The sequence below is a fragment of the Phycomyces blakesleeanus genome (genome assembly GCF_001638985.1).
Source record: "Phycomyces blakesleeanus NRRL 1555(-) unplaced genomic scaffold PHYBLscaffold_38, whole genome shotgun sequence".
Taxonomy (NCBI): Eukaryota; Fungi; Mucoromycota; class Mucoromycetes; order Mucorales; family Phycomycetaceae; genus Phycomyces; species Phycomyces blakesleeanus.
In genome coordinates, this window is record NW_017265168.1 from 200,706 (window position 1) to 216,548 (window position 15,843).

Genomic DNA, 15,843 nt, shown 5'->3' on the forward strand with positions numbered 1-15,843 from the left:
TTAACGGGCCAGAAAAATCTAAACGGAATAATTAATATATAAATCATGAATAAATATTCAAGTATATTTTTATTACTTTTTATCGTTATTTTTGAGGCAGTTAAGAAGGACTTGGTGTTTTAAGGCATAGAGTATCATGCTAGAATAAAAACAACAAGATGATTAGGTCTTGAAACTTTGATGTGAGTTGATGCTTACCATGTTAGACATTAAGAAAGAAGTAAAGAAGAAGAAAGAAAAAATTAAAAAAAAATGGAGAAATTCAAAGTTATAATTTTATGACCATTGACCCTGAGAAACTGATAGAATCAATTGAGCAAATTGAAAGTCATTTAACCTATCCCGATTGAGACAAGACATTATATACTAAACCATAATCTCTCACATCTTTGTAATGGATGTAAGCTATTACAAATGCCTTTCCAAGTCGGCTTATAAAGAAAAGTATAATATAGAGATCAAAATGCTATAAAGAGCATCATCAGAAAAATAATCTTTTGGTGCCTTACTTTCCACCTTTACGTATGTTTTGATTTATTCTATTATTTTAAAGAAACCTGACTCTAATTATTAAAGTATTCACATTGTTTCCATTTCTTTTATTAGCCTTAAATATCTCAATTCATGTCTTCTAATACGCAGCAAACCAAAAAAACGAAAAAGATGACTACAAAAAAGTCTGTTCAACAAACCGCTGGGACAGCAGCAAGCACAAGACAATGGGAAATTCTTCCCAGCTTGACAGTTAGCGCAGAGCTAGATGGTACTGTCCTGTCCACTTTGTCCACCATGAGCACCTGACTGAATGAATCTCATTCACTTCTGGAGAAGGTCTACCACAACATGGGACCAACCAATGGCCAGAATAACAATTCGAACCATAGTCCCATCGGTCAGACTCTTGCTACAGGAGAATATATAAAGTACCGCCTTCCAACGGTTTCGGTAGGATATATACTAGTAATAGAATATTGCAAAGTTACTTACATTATATTTTGCAGAGATTGATCCGTTCTCAAACACGAGCAGTTCTGGCAACAATGACATTGACAGTCAATGAGGGCGCCTTCTCGACATCCAACTGTCCCATTGCTGATGTAGTGCAGAGCTACACACATCAGCAAGCTGAAGTAAAGTCTGTTTCGTCTGCAGTTGTGGAAGGGAAAACCCGAAGACATATTTCGTATATGCTTCAAAGGGCAAAAGCTTTGGCAGAAAAGATAGCTCAACAAAATCGGATTACTCGATGCTGGTCCAGAAAGAGAAACGTAAGTATAGTCAACAGTTTTTGTATAAACTATTTTAACTTTTTTTTTCAGATTCTTGCAGACTACAAGGCAATTCACTTAGCTGACAAGGCAAATCTTGAGTCTAAGTTTGGTGAGACTGTCGTTGACCTTCCAGACTATGACATGTTGTCTGATATTGAGTCAGATGAGGAGAAAAATAAAACTAGATATACTCCTAGAAATAGACATACCTTGGTAAGGCTCTCATGATAAAAGTTATTTTTTTTAATATTTCTAACTCAAAAGTATTTATATTATAATGCAGGTGGATGAATACTTTACTTTTTTGAAGAAACAGAGACTTGCTAACAAGAGACCAGACGTCATTGGCAATTCTGTCTATCCAATTATTTTGAGAAACACCAAGTTATCAAACGAGAAAAAGGTGCGTGTTGCTGCTTGGATTCACACACGTCAACAATAAATCATTATTTTGTTTACAAAGCGCATATAGTACTTTAATGATTTTTATTGATTGTGTTGAATGATGTTGGGTGAAGTGGTAAAATATAATCAGGCGGTATTGTCAAGATGAGAAGCAATTAATATATAAATAAAAGGAAAAAGAAAAAGACAAAATCAAAAATCGAAATAATAAATTATTATTTTATTTTATTTTATTTTATTTTAAAGCCAATTAATAAAAAAAAATATATATACAAAGCAATTATTTAATTATATAACCCTGATTGTTTTATCCTCATTTTTTTATTGGAAATTATAATACCAATATTAGCAAGAATATGTAATAAAGGCTAAGAAAATGGTAAATGTTGGGTATTAAATATACAAGTATTTTGTCTTTTATATTATTGATAAAGGCAAGAGAAATAAATAATGGTTTTTACTATTTGTTAATAGTTAAAAAAACTGGTAATATAATTTACTATTGCTCTTTTAAATACTTAATAAAGAAGTAATGTTAAAACTAAATAAGAATACAGAGATAAATAAAGCTAAACTTTTTTACAGTCAAAAAAACTCGTATTATAATTATTTATACTGGTAACCTAAATAGTTGTTATTTTTTTTGTTTTTTATGTGACTACTTTTCTAGGCAGTGGAATAACCAGGTGCTTTTGCGTCCCACTCTGCAATTTATGCGTAGTCAACGCAAAGCACGAATGCAGATGATGCACTGGAACAATGCACAAAGCATCTTCTTCTATAAATCCCTTATCCCACAACTGCAGATCTTGATCAGCTAATGGCTGATGACTACTTGAATGGTAGGCGGGAAACCATTTAATGAATGCAAACGTTGACACTCTTTTGACTTCACCGATCTTGATGGTATGAGTAAATAAATAATTTATTTGACCAGGGAATTCAGATACATTGTCATTTGTTCTCTCAAGAAACAATACTCCCACAAAAGACTCGCACTTCTTCTTTTCACCACTGCAGTACTCTTGCCCCAGCAACGAAATCTTCTTCACCTCTTGAATCTGATTGTTCACAAATACATCCTCACCCATTGGAATTCTCCCTACCACACAGAAGGAAACACTTGTACTCCAGTAAGCCTTGACATAGAATTCAAATAACCACTGATAGTGATCATCCTTCATCATAGTCAAAGGCTGCAACTTGATTGGCAATGTGGTCGGGGGCAATGCCTCACCTCCAGTGACATTGTACCATGGATTGGTAGCAGCTTGCTGGAACATTGCTAAGCTAAATGGCAACGCAGGAGAGTGGCCATCATCCAAATTCAAGGGAGAAGAGCTGTCAGAATTTGATTTTACTTGGGCAACTCCCTCAAGAAACTCTATCAGTGGTGATGAAAGATTGGTAGAATACGCTCAAAGAAAGCTACCAATGAATGCTTTCTCCAGGAAGACTCTCATGAAAGTGACCTCAAGACTATTGCAACGGTTCGTCTTGATGTTCTTCAACTTGCCATTGTATCTCTCAAAGCTATACAGCCAGAATGTGTATACCGGACCAAAGTTAAGCATTGACTCATGCAAGTGCATATGCAAGTGCATATTTGGTGTAATGCTGCTCTCTCCATAAAGAGTCTCACACTCTTTTTCGAATTCTCCAAGGAGCTGGTGTGCACTGTCAATTTCTGAATATGTGACTGAAGGACCAGTCAACTTTCGGCATGCTTTTACAAAGAGAGTCCAGTTTTTGTAGTCGTCTTCAGGCAAAGCGTCTTTTAGTACCACCAACGAATAAATCAGACACCACGATTGCCACTCATCTGCCTTCATATACGGGAAACCAGATTCGATCTTTGTTGATAAAACGGCATACCCAGGAGGAACAAGAATACCATTGGCAAGACATTGCATATGGACGAGAACAGCAGTTGGGAGATACCTCAGGTCTTTCCAAACACTGATCATACGCTTTGCTGTCCCAAGAAACAAATTGTGCATGGGATCAACAATCGTGCATCGGACGGGATCAAAGTAGTGTAGGCAATGCAACTCGGAAAAACGAGTGCCATGCTGCTTCTCCAAAACAGCTCTCTCTGCATCAGATTCTGCGCAGAACCACATCTCAGCTTCGGTTGCATTTTCCTCTTTTGTTTGGGAGACCCAGTTCTCATGATCGAATCCAGAATAATTGATCTTACTTGTTCCAGCAACAACAGTGAAATGATGCTTGCATATGTGACAGGCGTTTGTACTTGCAAATCCTGTAAATCCAGCAGTCTTTCTTGCAGCAGGTATGTCACAAGCAACACACATAAGAGCAGCGCGGATACTAGTACCATTGGGAAACTCTGGAGTTTTCATAGTTATGCCGCCATATAACTCTACCAGCTCGTCTACCAGAGGTTCCAAGAAGTTGTTCATCTGGTTGATCTTTGCTTCCTTTGGACCAGGCATGACACCGACAAGGATAATGTTTTCCGGCTTCATTCTTTCTTCCCTAGGCAGGTTGTTCATTGACAGGTACAAGGCCCCACTTGCATGTGTACAACCCTCGAACGGCTGAAACCAATCCACATTCAATGTCAACATCAAAGAATGGTCGTGATTCACAAAAGGCTCGTCATCTTCATCAAGGAGCTCAGACCACATTGCACCATCATAGACGTCCAACAAGGTACTGTTTATGGTTTCCCTTGATCTCCATTGAACGATTTGATGCTCAAACCCAGGTTTGGCAAAATGCTGTGCCAATGCATTCTTGAGCAAGTTGTATGGAAAAACCATGAGAGGGACGGTGCAATCAGCTTTGGTGTCAGAGAAAAGAGGATTTCCGCAGTATGTTGGTGGTGTGGTTGTGTATTTTTCGAATGTGCAATTTGGTTGGCGATTGCCTGGTAGGTAAATTGCAAAGCACTTGTTGCAGATGGTGTATTTGACGATGCTTTTTGTCATGAAATTGAAGCCGGTCATAGTCTTTAATGCATCAATGGTGAGTGGGAGATCGGTATCCTTATCAAAGGCAACAAGAAGATGGCAGAAGAATTTCAACATAGCAGTTCCACCTGCTTGAACCAAGTAAAACGCCTGAAAGATAACGCCAAATAGAGCCATGAATTGGCTTGTTTGAGACATTTCATGAATTTTCAAAGAAGCAACTACAAAGGCAAATATTTCTGTTAATTATTTGTAACACAATTTATGTATATTTCTTTTTTAAATGTATGCATACTGGAAGTGACCATGTCTTCAAAATCTTCAACACCGGCAACCTCAACTTCACTCTCATCTTCAGACTCATTGCTTGAATCAGGATTGTCATTGTCAGAAGCCAATGATGTTGTCTTGACATCAGACTTTTTGAATTGAAAAATCTCGTCTTCTCTTAAAAAAGATACACTCTGTACAGTAGTTTTGGCTGATACAATAGAATAATTGTCTTCATCCATAGTAAAACCAGACTATTAGCTATCTAAATTATGATTTATTAAAAAGAAATTTTATACTCACAATCAATCGATGTTTCAGATACATCTACCATCAAAATGTCTGTCTCTTCTTCAACAACTTCTGTATTAACTGATAATTAACAAAAAAAAATATTAGATTACAATTTATCCAGTAATACACGTACTACTCAAATGTCATTTATGTCGATTTTTTGGGCCAATGTCTAATAACTTATCAGCATTGTTATGACGCTTAAAGGTCTGTGCATTTTGCAAAATTCTGCCAATTGCATTTTTGGTACATGATGAACATGTACACATAACATTGTAGGTTTTAGTTGTAGAATTCATAACAGTAAGAATAATATTAATAATAATAAAATAATAAAGAGGTGTATACTATATTTTATTTTCATCTTTTATATGTCTCTTATTTTTGTCATTAATAATGAGTTGATATATCTTGTTCACTATGTCATTGACTACATTGAGCTTACCATCCCTATTAGTATAAATTACAAATGAATTTTGATACAGCAATTTTTTCTTAAAAAAGTGTGTCTGATTAATAATGGGGCTTCAATTTAATAATTACTGATATAATGGTATAGTTTTCTCTTTCATGTTTTTTAACATGACATCAATTCTCGCTCATTTTGACAAGTGGTCTTTTTTGGATTTTTTTCATATATTTTTTATAACATCAATTCTCACTCTTTTTTTCAATTTTTTTGATATACTTTCTTATTAAAAATAAGTTATATATCATACATTATTATATTCTAATAAAAATCAGTATTTTTTGCAATGTAATAAAAATATTATTGAGTCTAAATTAGGTGCATCTGGAACAACAAGTTTTTTCTTCCAGAAAAATAATTAAATACTACATTTAACATTTAATATTTTATTTTTATTTTTTATTTTTCTGCCAAGTCAATCGAAACATATATTTTTTAAGACAATTGTGCGCTTTATTGTCTAATTAATAAATATTTGTGTTTGTATCTGTGTTTATTTAATATAATCAGAAAAAATTGCGAATTCACATCTCAAGAAAAAAATATATTGAAAAACGATGGTGTTTGAAATATTATTATAAATTTTGCCAAAATTCAAAAAATAAAATTCGACCGAATCCACCCTCCTTTTGCAGTGGTTGGAGCAGTATTCATGTCCGCTCCTTTTTATAAATTAAATACAAATTCAAAATGGAATATAATACTTATATAATTCAAATGCACAACACGAATCTATGCAGCATATATTCAAATAACGTTGGCAGACTAAGGAACAGGATTGCTTTCTGCCAGAATAATACTTTCTCTATGATTCTAGACTTCTTTCTACTTGTTACAAGTATACTAAGTATTTAGGGGGTAACTATAATAGAATCATGCTGAAATCTGTGCTTTCAACATGATATTCGCTTTCTTTCTACTCAAATAAATCATATAATTTTTGCAGTGTTTCTAATTCATTCTATAATTATTTTTTATAAAAGTAAACAAACAGACTAAGAAGGTGTGCCACAGCAAACAGCAAAATACAGTAGGGGTCGATTACACCAGAGGTAGACTAATAGATATTCAAAAAGAATAATACAATATCCACTAAAACAAATGACGGCATCACAAGTGTGATGTTTCTACCCAATTGCAACATGAGACAATTAGTGAATAGACAAATAGAAATATACGGAGTATTAAAAAAACGCAATTTTCTCTCAGCTGACTAAATTTCAGTCTAATATGCACTTCTTTGATTTAAAAAAAAGTATCAAGGAAAAAAATATACATCTAAAATTAAAATGATATACAGTAGTTTATATATACTTTCAGAATATATCATTAGACTTGATATTTATTAATAGTTTGTTGGGCGGCCTTTTGTGTCAATTACTGTCTGGCATCTTCGATACATACTTGAAATCAAGCTATCCAAATATTTCTGAGCAATTTTCTTCCATTCCTTCTCAAGAGCAGCATAAAGATTTTTCAGGCTGTGCAAGCTGTATCTTTTTTACCAGACTCTTTTGCTAACATAATCTCATAGATGCTGAATGGGATTAAGATCTGGGCTTTGAGGAGGCCAGTCAGCCAAGCTTTTGAGCTTATGCTGCTTCTTTCAATTTACAACAACATTGCTTGTATGTGCCTTGGCGTTGTCTTCTTGGAGTACCAAGTCATCCCAACCAGTTTGCTGCTGGAAGGCTGAGAGAGAAGGAAGATATGCCTTTTCTAATACTTCAACATGCTTCTTGCCATTGGCTTGTCCGTTTATGATTTTTAAAGCCCCGACACCCTTGCTGAAGAAGCATCCCCCAACCATGAAAGAACCACCTTCACACTTCATGGTTGGAGAGATAAATGTAGTATGAAGACCAGTGTTGTTCTTGTGGAGAACTCTTTTGCGGCAATCATAACCAAAAAGTCAGAATTGTTTCTTATCAGTCCAAATAATCTTTTCCCAATCCTCAATGCTCCAATCAAGATGTGCATTGGCCCATGCAACATGTTTCTTTTGATTCTCAATAGATATTTTGGGCCTCTTCATCATTCTACAGGAATATATGCCATTGCTGCGAAGGAAATATCTTAGAGTGTTTGCTGATATGAGATTTGCAATGGCTTTTCTGATGTAAGACATTGGTTGCATCGGATCCTTTGAAATCTCATGCAGAATCTCTCTTTTATCTCTTGCATTTAACTTCTTTGGTCTCCCTGGGTTCTTGACTCTCTCATACCACCCAGTTTCTTTGTAGTACTTAAGCATTCTTGAAATAGTATAAGGACTAACATTAAGCATCTTAGCAATGTCACATTGCTTGATGCCATTTGTAATGCTCTCGTGTACAATAATAGTGCGAGTTACATTGTCAGTTTTTTTTTCCTTCAGTTCTGGGAGTAGGTGTCATATTAGTGCTTTTAGTTTTTTGATTGCTTTATTAAAATGTAAATTTAGAAGAAGAAGAACATTGTGCAAGTTTAGAGAGGTTTTGGACTATAAATTCTTGTGTTATTTTTCAACACTCAATATAGCTAGAAGCAATAAAAAAAAATTTCAAACCAATAAAAACCTTTAAAATAACCTACAAACCTCTAAAACTTGACTAAATCTTGACCAAGTCTTGACCAAATCTCTTTTTTAACAACTTATATATAGTAATAAAAAGATGTGGAATGTTATGTGTTATATTTAAAAAAAAACTTTGAAATCAATATAAAATGAAAAATCTGCAGTCTGATAAAAATGCATCTATATTTTCATGACCTAAATATATCATATAAAAGTATATCAGACTTTTTCTTTTTGTGTCCCTAAAATTCAGTATATTAATTATATTTATTTAGCTCACAAATTTTAAAAAATTGACATCATAAATTCCGATCAAATTCATACTGAATTTTATTTATTCACAGTATTTGGTCAAGATTTAGTATACTAAATTGGCTCTTCTTTTGCAGTGTAGCTGAATCTGCTCTCCACTTTGCAGCTGTGTAAATAATTATTTGATGCGTGTGGTACTTGTATTCATGGCAAGTATTGACAGGTGATATATTATTACTGTTTTTGAGTTATGTATGGGTTTGTAGATGTGAAATAACATCTTTTTTTTTATAAGAGAGAAAAGACAAACTCAAAATAGAATATAGAATTAAAGATAATAAAATCAATAATAAAAAAGTAAAAGAAAAATAGTATTATTGATCAATCTCGATAGATTTGACTCAATATACTTGGATAATCAAACAAGTAAAATATCAAAAGCATTAAATATTAAGAGAACTTGTTGTCAGAAAATAAGACAAAAAAATCAATATTTATTAGATAAAAGTATTGTAATATTTATAGCTTTGCAATTGACTTGTTGAATAATTAAATAAATAAATTATTAAAAAATATAATAAAAAGTTGTATAATTGATAATCTATTAAATGTGATTTGTTCTTTACTATCATTAAATACAAATAAAATGAAATAATTGTTAAGTCATAATCATGAAGATAATTATGTCTGTAAGAAAATATAATAAGAATAATGTTAAATCCAAGTTGATTTGTTCAGTTAAATATAGTAAGAAAATAAGATGTTGTATTTGTAGAATCTGGGATATAAATTAACTGACTTAGAAATACGTGACTCAAGTCAAAGTAGTAATCTGAAACAACGCCAACAATAAGTAGTTGTTATTCAAGAGTCAATACACTTCCTTAAACTATTGCGGACAATATAATATGAAAATATTTTCTCAACAGACAGTAACAACAGGAACAAATATCAAGGAACAAAAGATAAATTTTTCTAAGTGAAAAAGATAGAAAAGAGATAGAAAACATCAAGCTAGAAACAGCATCTTTTAACAGATACAACAATTTCTCAATAAACGACCATACAAAAGTCTCATTTTATTCATTGTCTCCATATTATCTCATATCTCTTCAATCTCAAGTTTATTATAATTAATCTAAAATACTTTATAAGATATGATGTATGGTTATATAAAGTTATTGTTAACAGTATGATGCCTTTTCATTGTACTTATTGGTATTTTGCTCTAAAAATAAAAAAATTGCTTTCTATCCAGCCTCAGCCGCCATCGGAAAATCAAAAAATAATAATAATAGAATATAATTTTCTAGAATTATGAAGAATTCTGCAACATCACCGCACTGCCGCACAACCGATATTTGTTACACGCTAATGATAATTACACTACCCCGTGGCATAAGCATATTGGAGAGATGGCCGAGTTGGTCTAAGGCGTCACGTTAAGGCCGTGATCTCTTCGGAGGCGTGGGTTCGAATCCCACTCTCTTCATTACCGTTTTATATTTACTTGTTTTTTGCATTCTATACTGTGTTTACGGAGTTAGAAAGCCTACGAAAAAGTGTTGGACATTATTTTGAAAGTCTATATTTTCTGGTAGATGATAAAGTATTAGCTGAAATTGAGGCTTATCTACCAGAAAATAAGACAAAAAATACAACTACCAGAAAATAAAAAATGCGATAATTTACTAAGTCGTTTTGAAAGTTGTTTCAATTTACAAAACATTTCTTTGAGAAAAAAGCTAGATAGTTATAATTTTATTCTTGTGTATGAGATCTGTAAAGATGAACTTCATATTTGTTTTTTATAGACTGAAAGACTTGTAGAGAGCATTGATATGCATCAAACAAAGTCTGACCATCATCTTCAGTCATATACTGTTGCATAGTCAGTAGATCTTGGTTTGCATACTGAAGTGTTTGATTGATGTCAATACATTGCTGTATAAAAGCAGATGTACAACTTATAGCACTGGAAAAATAGGGTAATTTCATCTGGATCAAATGTACCAAAAATGTAGATGATTGAGCTGATATCATCACAATTTTTGTGATATATCATTTTGAGCAATGGTACAATATCATCTATGGTGCTGATGCGTATCATCATAATAACGGGTACACGAAAACCCAATGTAGAACGATTGTCAGTCCGCAAACTATGGAAACTGAATAAATATTGTAGTTACGCTTTACTCCTATTGAGTCTACCTCTTTATGTGTTATATTTTGAGGTCTATAAAGAGCTAGCGTCCCATATTATTATTTTTACTGGGTTTTTTTATTGGCTGCAGAAATGCTTTAAAAACTATCAAAGAGATAATTGTAGGTTTTTTACAATATAAAGAAATGATGATAGTTGGTTTTTTATACATGCTCAAAGTGATGAAACCACTACGGCGGAGAAAATGGTAACATGTTACCACTTTGGTAACATAACTGCCATTTTTTACTTAATAAAAAATGGCAGTTATGACTCTGTATAAGGCCAAAACAGGCACTGTTACCATTTTTTACATAGTAAAAAATGGCAATTATTTATTATGTAAAAAGCCAAAACAAGCACTGTTACCATTTTTCAAAAAAAAAATCAAGCATCCTTCCTTTCCTCTATTACATTCTTTCTTTTGTTCTATTGCTTTCAATTCTAGCACAACCTCTTGTTTTTCCTTTGCAGCTTTAACAGAATGGTCTGTTTTTTATTATACAATATTGAATCGGGTTTAATTGAATTGAATCTTTATTTCAATGCATGTTTTATTAAATGAAAATGATAATAATAATAGTAATAATGAAAAAACAATTCCATCAGCCACTCGCAATAAAAAATGGTTCTGTTTAGCTACTGCAAAACGTATGCAGTAAAACACTACTATTCAAATTGTATTTCATATACTTTGGGTATTCTAATATATCTTAGATAGCACTTATTATTTTTTACCAATTTCTACAAATATACTAATATTAGAGAAAAAACTTAAAATAAATAAATAGGTATAATATTATTATAATGCTTACCTTTATATAATATGCTTACTTGTTCAGTAAAATAAGCATTTACTCTAAGAATATATATATATATATTAAAGAATGTATTAATATTTAAGATCTATATATAAGAAAAGCAATAAAACATAAGCACTATAGAAAGTCGTTATCATAGAAGAAGAAAAACTTGAGCAAAGATTCAAGTCATGTAACATGAAGCTAATTCGAATCTGATTCATACAACTGGAATGAGCATCTTGTTAGAAAGCTTAACGTGTTTATTCTACTCAATATACTTACATATAATAGAATGACTCCCAAGTATAATATATTAGTACAAAAATATTACTATTAATTTTTTCCCCAAAAAAAAGGCTATATACTATTTCCTTTTATATTTGAATGTAGCGGAATTGTAGATGCTGTACATTAGCTTCAAATTCTTGTAATCACAACATTAGCAATCATATGAAAGAGGTCAATAAATTTTTTACATGAAAGAAAAAAGGAATAAAAAACATAAAAAGAAAAATGACGAGATAAGAAAAAAAATGCACTAAAGACAGACTAAAAAAATCAAACTTGGCCAATCACAGCAGCCAAACTACGATCTTCGGCTTCTCTTGCAAGCAGGCTCGACACTTGCTGTGGGTGGAGGAGACCTACATAAAAGAGTAAGAAGTTTATATTAGTTTTGTATTAACAGCGCATGAGAAAAAGCAACAATGGTAACTTACAGCACATCTGCCATTATGGGCGACTCAACATCACCAGTTTCTGACATATCAGGAGAAGAAAGCAAAGAATCACTTATGTCTCGCTGTGTCTATAGCATAATAAAAGGAAACGATGTTAATTAAAGTTTACAATATATAGATTTGTTAATTGATAAACTTACTTTGTTCTTCTCTGCCATTCTTCTCTTGTGCGTCTGGTTGTCGCTCTTGAAGCTTTCCCGAAGAAGGCTTCTTGCACACCACATTCTTTTACATTGGTGGATGTGCAATCCACCATTCTTCGCCAACCTCTCCAAATGCATCATGTAGTATTCCCTGTTTTTCTCTGGGATATTCTTCCATTCTTTTGAGGCCGCAGGATAGTCTTTGTCAATGATATCATGCTTTACCGTATGGCCTAATGTTTTGAGATGCAGTCTTTTTACTGTCAAATCATGGTCTGAAAGAGGGACTAATGGGGGCAAAGGCTGCCCTTGTGGAACTTCTTTGCAGCGCGCCTTCCAGTCCTGCTCGTGAAGAATCTGAAGCAACAGATTGTATTTTTGCGCTTCGTTTTTTCCTTTGAACTTGCCACCAGTATTGATTACTTGCTTACCGAGCTGATCAGGGTACTCTGTGAGCTGGGCTCTTTTCACAGACTCAGCAATGCGCTCAAGAGCTACAAAAAATGTATGACAATATTAATAAAGTAAATAAACATCTAAGCACAGAATATATATGACTTACAACTCTGCTCAATAATGCTTTGTTGCATTGTAGTTAGATCTTCCGCACTGAATGCTGGCGCAAATTGATTGCTGAATTGCCTTTGAAGCTCGCGCAATGCTTGCTTGATTTCAGCAAGATCAACCTCAATCTTTTGAATTGAGTTGAGGAGAGTTGTGTTAATATCGGACATGTTTAAGTTTTTTTTTAGCTATAAGCAGTGAGTTGAAAAGAAAAGGTGATAGTTTAGACAAGTAGAATAAGAGCGATTTGAGTTTGAGAAAGGCAACGATTTATTACAAGCAATTGATAGCTATTTATATGAAAAAGATACAGACAGATGTACAAACAAAACATATAAAAGAAGGGATGCTTATGCACTTGTATGCACCTGTCTGCACCTGTCTGCAGTAGCTCATGTGAACATGATACAGTCTTTTCGTGTCGACACAACAAAACTGTAAGAAATATAAAGATAAAATGAATTAGACTTTAAATCAATATTATATGTATAAATGTTCATACTTTGCACCGTCTACATATTAAACGTTTTAAAGTATATGATATAATAATATAACTCTATACATATTGCAGATATAGCATGAAATTTGGTTAAAGTTCTCGATGACAAAACCCTGTACCAGTTAAAATTATAACTTTAAATATACTCTACAGTAGCTATATAACATCTGAACATCATATAGTTAATTAGCCCCTTTTTATCAACATTAAAGTAAATGTTATGATACTCAAGTTCATATCATACTTATTACCATTATCAACTAAAACGCGTTTTGATTGATGCTGTCATCAATGATAAAAGTAATTTTAACTGTCATTACTATTATTTACCAAGGGGCATTTTTGACTGAAGCCATACATTTTTGAAAAAGGTGTGCTTTAACTCACATCGGCACTTTCAATTAACACCCCTTTCGATCAGTAGTGCTTATCTTGATGATGTCAGTAAAAGAGTATCAGACTATAGCCCTCATTATCTATATCTATTTCTTTAAGTTTTATACATAAACAAGAAAATAATGCTATTAGCTAAATATATATTCACTATCTCAAAAATATTATTAGTACAACACAGATAATATAAATATGACTTTTCTACCAATGTGTTTAGACAGTACTACTTTTTTTTAACTGTTAATTATTAGAAGGCTGTTTTTCTTTGCCTTTGATATTAGAGAGTAATTGATAATTTATTTAAAAAAAAACATAAATTATTTGGTCATTAATTATCCTAAATATACATATACCTCTTTATAAAGCCCAAAGAATATCTAATCACTCACAAGTAAAGAGTATGTGTCTGTTTCACCGGTGCTCTTTTAATGGTACCCCCTTGTCAACCAAGAAGTATTTTAACTTACATCATAATTATTAATGAAGAAGAATCTTTCCAACCACGGGAATTATTTACTGACAGGTGTTTCACCTAGCATTGACATTACTGTAATCATTGCTATATCATTATTATGAGAGAGAAAAAGAAAAAGAGCTGCAAGCATTTTGGTTAAAAAATAAAGAGTATATAAAGATGTCTTTTACATTTAATAAATAGCACCAAAATCCTCTTCGCAGCTTTATTTTATATATTACATACGTACCAACCCAACCAATATGTCTTCTTCCAACGCCAGCCAGCAGAGAGATAGAATATCTACACAACAATACCAATGTGATCAATGTGTCTTGTTTTTTGATAGCTACCAGAAGCTGCAAAACCACAAGAGAATTCACAGAGGAGATTCAGCAACAATGACTGAAATTGACCAGTCTATTCTGGATGATGTTGACATGTACCATGACGAAAATGATACTAGTAATGAAGATGAATCTGTTAGCAATTCAGGTAATGAAAAGAGCTGTAATTGTATTATTTATTTTCCAATTACAAAATAATGTATTACAGAATATACTATGGAGTCTATGGAGCTTGATAATACTATTTCATATAAGTGCGCATGTAATTTTGAGGACAGTGAGGGTGAAGCTCACATTTACGACAGCAGCCGAATCAGTACAAATACTTTTACCAAGGCCGAGTTGATGAGTATTCATCTGTATCAATTGATGCTACAGCATAGAATTGCTAGAGCAGCATATAGAGACATTGTTCAATTTATAAACACTGTCATCCGAGACCATGACGATATAATGATGGGTAAAATATTATATTTTCTGTTACCTTGTACTTTAATTCCAGATCACTAACATGTAGTGATATCGTTTTTTTTAGAACCTGGGGCTAAGATCAGTCATGGCGAAACTGTTGATGCTTTGCTCAAGTCAAAGTCAAGTGTCAAGGGCCATGAGTATGATGTCTGCTCTAGTGGTTGTCGATTGTATGGCATTAATGACGACCAGGAATCTTGTTTTGACTGCAGCAAACCGCGATACAAGACTGATCCCGATCAAAGTCAGACACCAGCCGCCAGTATGAAACTTATGTCAGTTGGGGATATGCTTTCTCAAATGTTGGCAGATCCAGCCACAAGAGAACTCCTCTGTTACAGAGCAAACCAGGAATCTGTAGCTGGTCAGCTAACCGACATTTTTGATGGTGACAATTACAAGCAGTTGGTGCAGCAGGGCCTGTTCTCCAATCCCGATGATATTGCCATTGGGCTTTATACCGATGGGCTTGTCAATCAAAAGAAAGGCAAAAACTCATATACCATCATCCATTGCATAATATTCAACCTAGACCCATCCATCAGGTAATTAATTAATTTATTACTATTTATTATTATTATTACATTTTTTTTTAAAAAAAAATTACTAATAAAATACTTAGATATACCAACAAATACCTTTTGCAACTGGCAATCTTGCCTGGCCCCAAGAAGCCAACTCATTTGGACTCCTTTCTTATACCCATCATCAATGAATTGCGAGATCTTGAGGCACATGGCTTGGTTGTCAAGCACAATGGAGTGGAGCT

The 15,843-nt window shown here is 33.2% G+C and overlaps 6 protein-coding genes and 1 non-coding gene across 7 annotated transcripts; 3 read left to right on the plus strand and 4 right to left on the minus strand.

The window, feature by feature from the left end:
* Positions 1-624: 624 nt before the first annotated feature.
* Positions 625-1,713, plus strand: PHYBLDRAFT_152732 (hypothetical protein; the record flags this gene model as incomplete). The annotated part of the gene is made up of 5 exons (XM_018432982.1): positions 625-768; positions 829-945; positions 1,002-1,268; positions 1,320-1,484; positions 1,555-1,713. 5 exons carry the CDS (start codon positions 625-627, stop codon positions 1,711-1,713), a joined length of 852 nt encoding a protein of 283 aa, XP_018284202.1.
* A 613-nt stretch (positions 1,714-2,326) lies between these two features.
* On the minus strand, positions 2,327-2,959 carry PHYBLDRAFT_73961 (hypothetical protein; the record flags this gene model as incomplete). The annotated part of the gene is made up of 1 exon (XM_018442957.1): positions 2,327-2,959. The coding sequence occupies one exon, from the start codon at positions 2,957-2,959 to the stop codon at positions 2,327-2,329; it is 633 nt and encodes a 210-aa protein (XP_018284203.1).
* Positions 2,960-3,646: 687 nt separating this feature from the next.
* On the minus strand, positions 3,647-4,192 carry PHYBLDRAFT_119444 (hypothetical protein; the record flags this gene model as incomplete). Its single annotated transcript, XM_018428683.1, has 1 exon — positions 3,647-4,192. A coding segment is annotated over one exon (546 nt), but the record flags the coding sequence as incomplete, so codon positions are not given.
* Positions 4,193-7,251: 3,059 nt separating this feature from the next.
* On the minus strand, positions 7,252-7,932 carry PHYBLDRAFT_71061 (Homeodomain-like DNA binding domain-containing transcription factor; the record flags this gene model as incomplete). The annotated part of the gene is made up of 2 exons (XM_018442403.1): positions 7,252-7,529; positions 7,689-7,932. 2 exons carry the CDS (start codon positions 7,930-7,932, stop codon positions 7,252-7,254), a joined length of 522 nt encoding a protein of 173 aa, XP_018284205.1.
* Positions 7,933-9,125: 1,193 nt separating this feature from the next.
* PHYBLDRAFT_71060 (hypothetical protein) lies at positions 9,126-10,129 on the plus strand (the record flags this gene model as incomplete). The annotated part of the gene is made up of 2 exons (XM_018442402.1): positions 9,126-9,201; positions 9,858-10,129. 2 exons carry the CDS (start codon positions 9,126-9,128, stop codon positions 10,127-10,129), a joined length of 348 nt encoding a protein of 115 aa, XP_018284206.1.
* Positions 9,864-9,946, plus strand: PHYBLDRAFT_t281. The gene has a single exon. It is a non-coding gene; the product is annotated as a tRNA-Leu (tRNA).
* An 86-nt stretch (positions 10,130-10,215) lies between the features above and the next one.
* On the minus strand, positions 10,216-13,080 carry PHYBLDRAFT_175461 (hypothetical protein; the record flags this gene model as incomplete). The annotated part of the gene is made up of 8 exons (XM_018437492.1): positions 10,216-10,487; positions 11,075-11,149; positions 11,399-11,404; positions 11,476-11,519; positions 12,054-12,107; positions 12,183-12,271; positions 12,344-12,840; positions 12,909-13,080. 8 exons carry the CDS (start codon positions 13,078-13,080, stop codon positions 10,216-10,218), a joined length of 1,209 nt encoding a protein of 402 aa, XP_018284207.1.
* Positions 13,081-15,843: the final 2,763 nt, after the last annotated feature.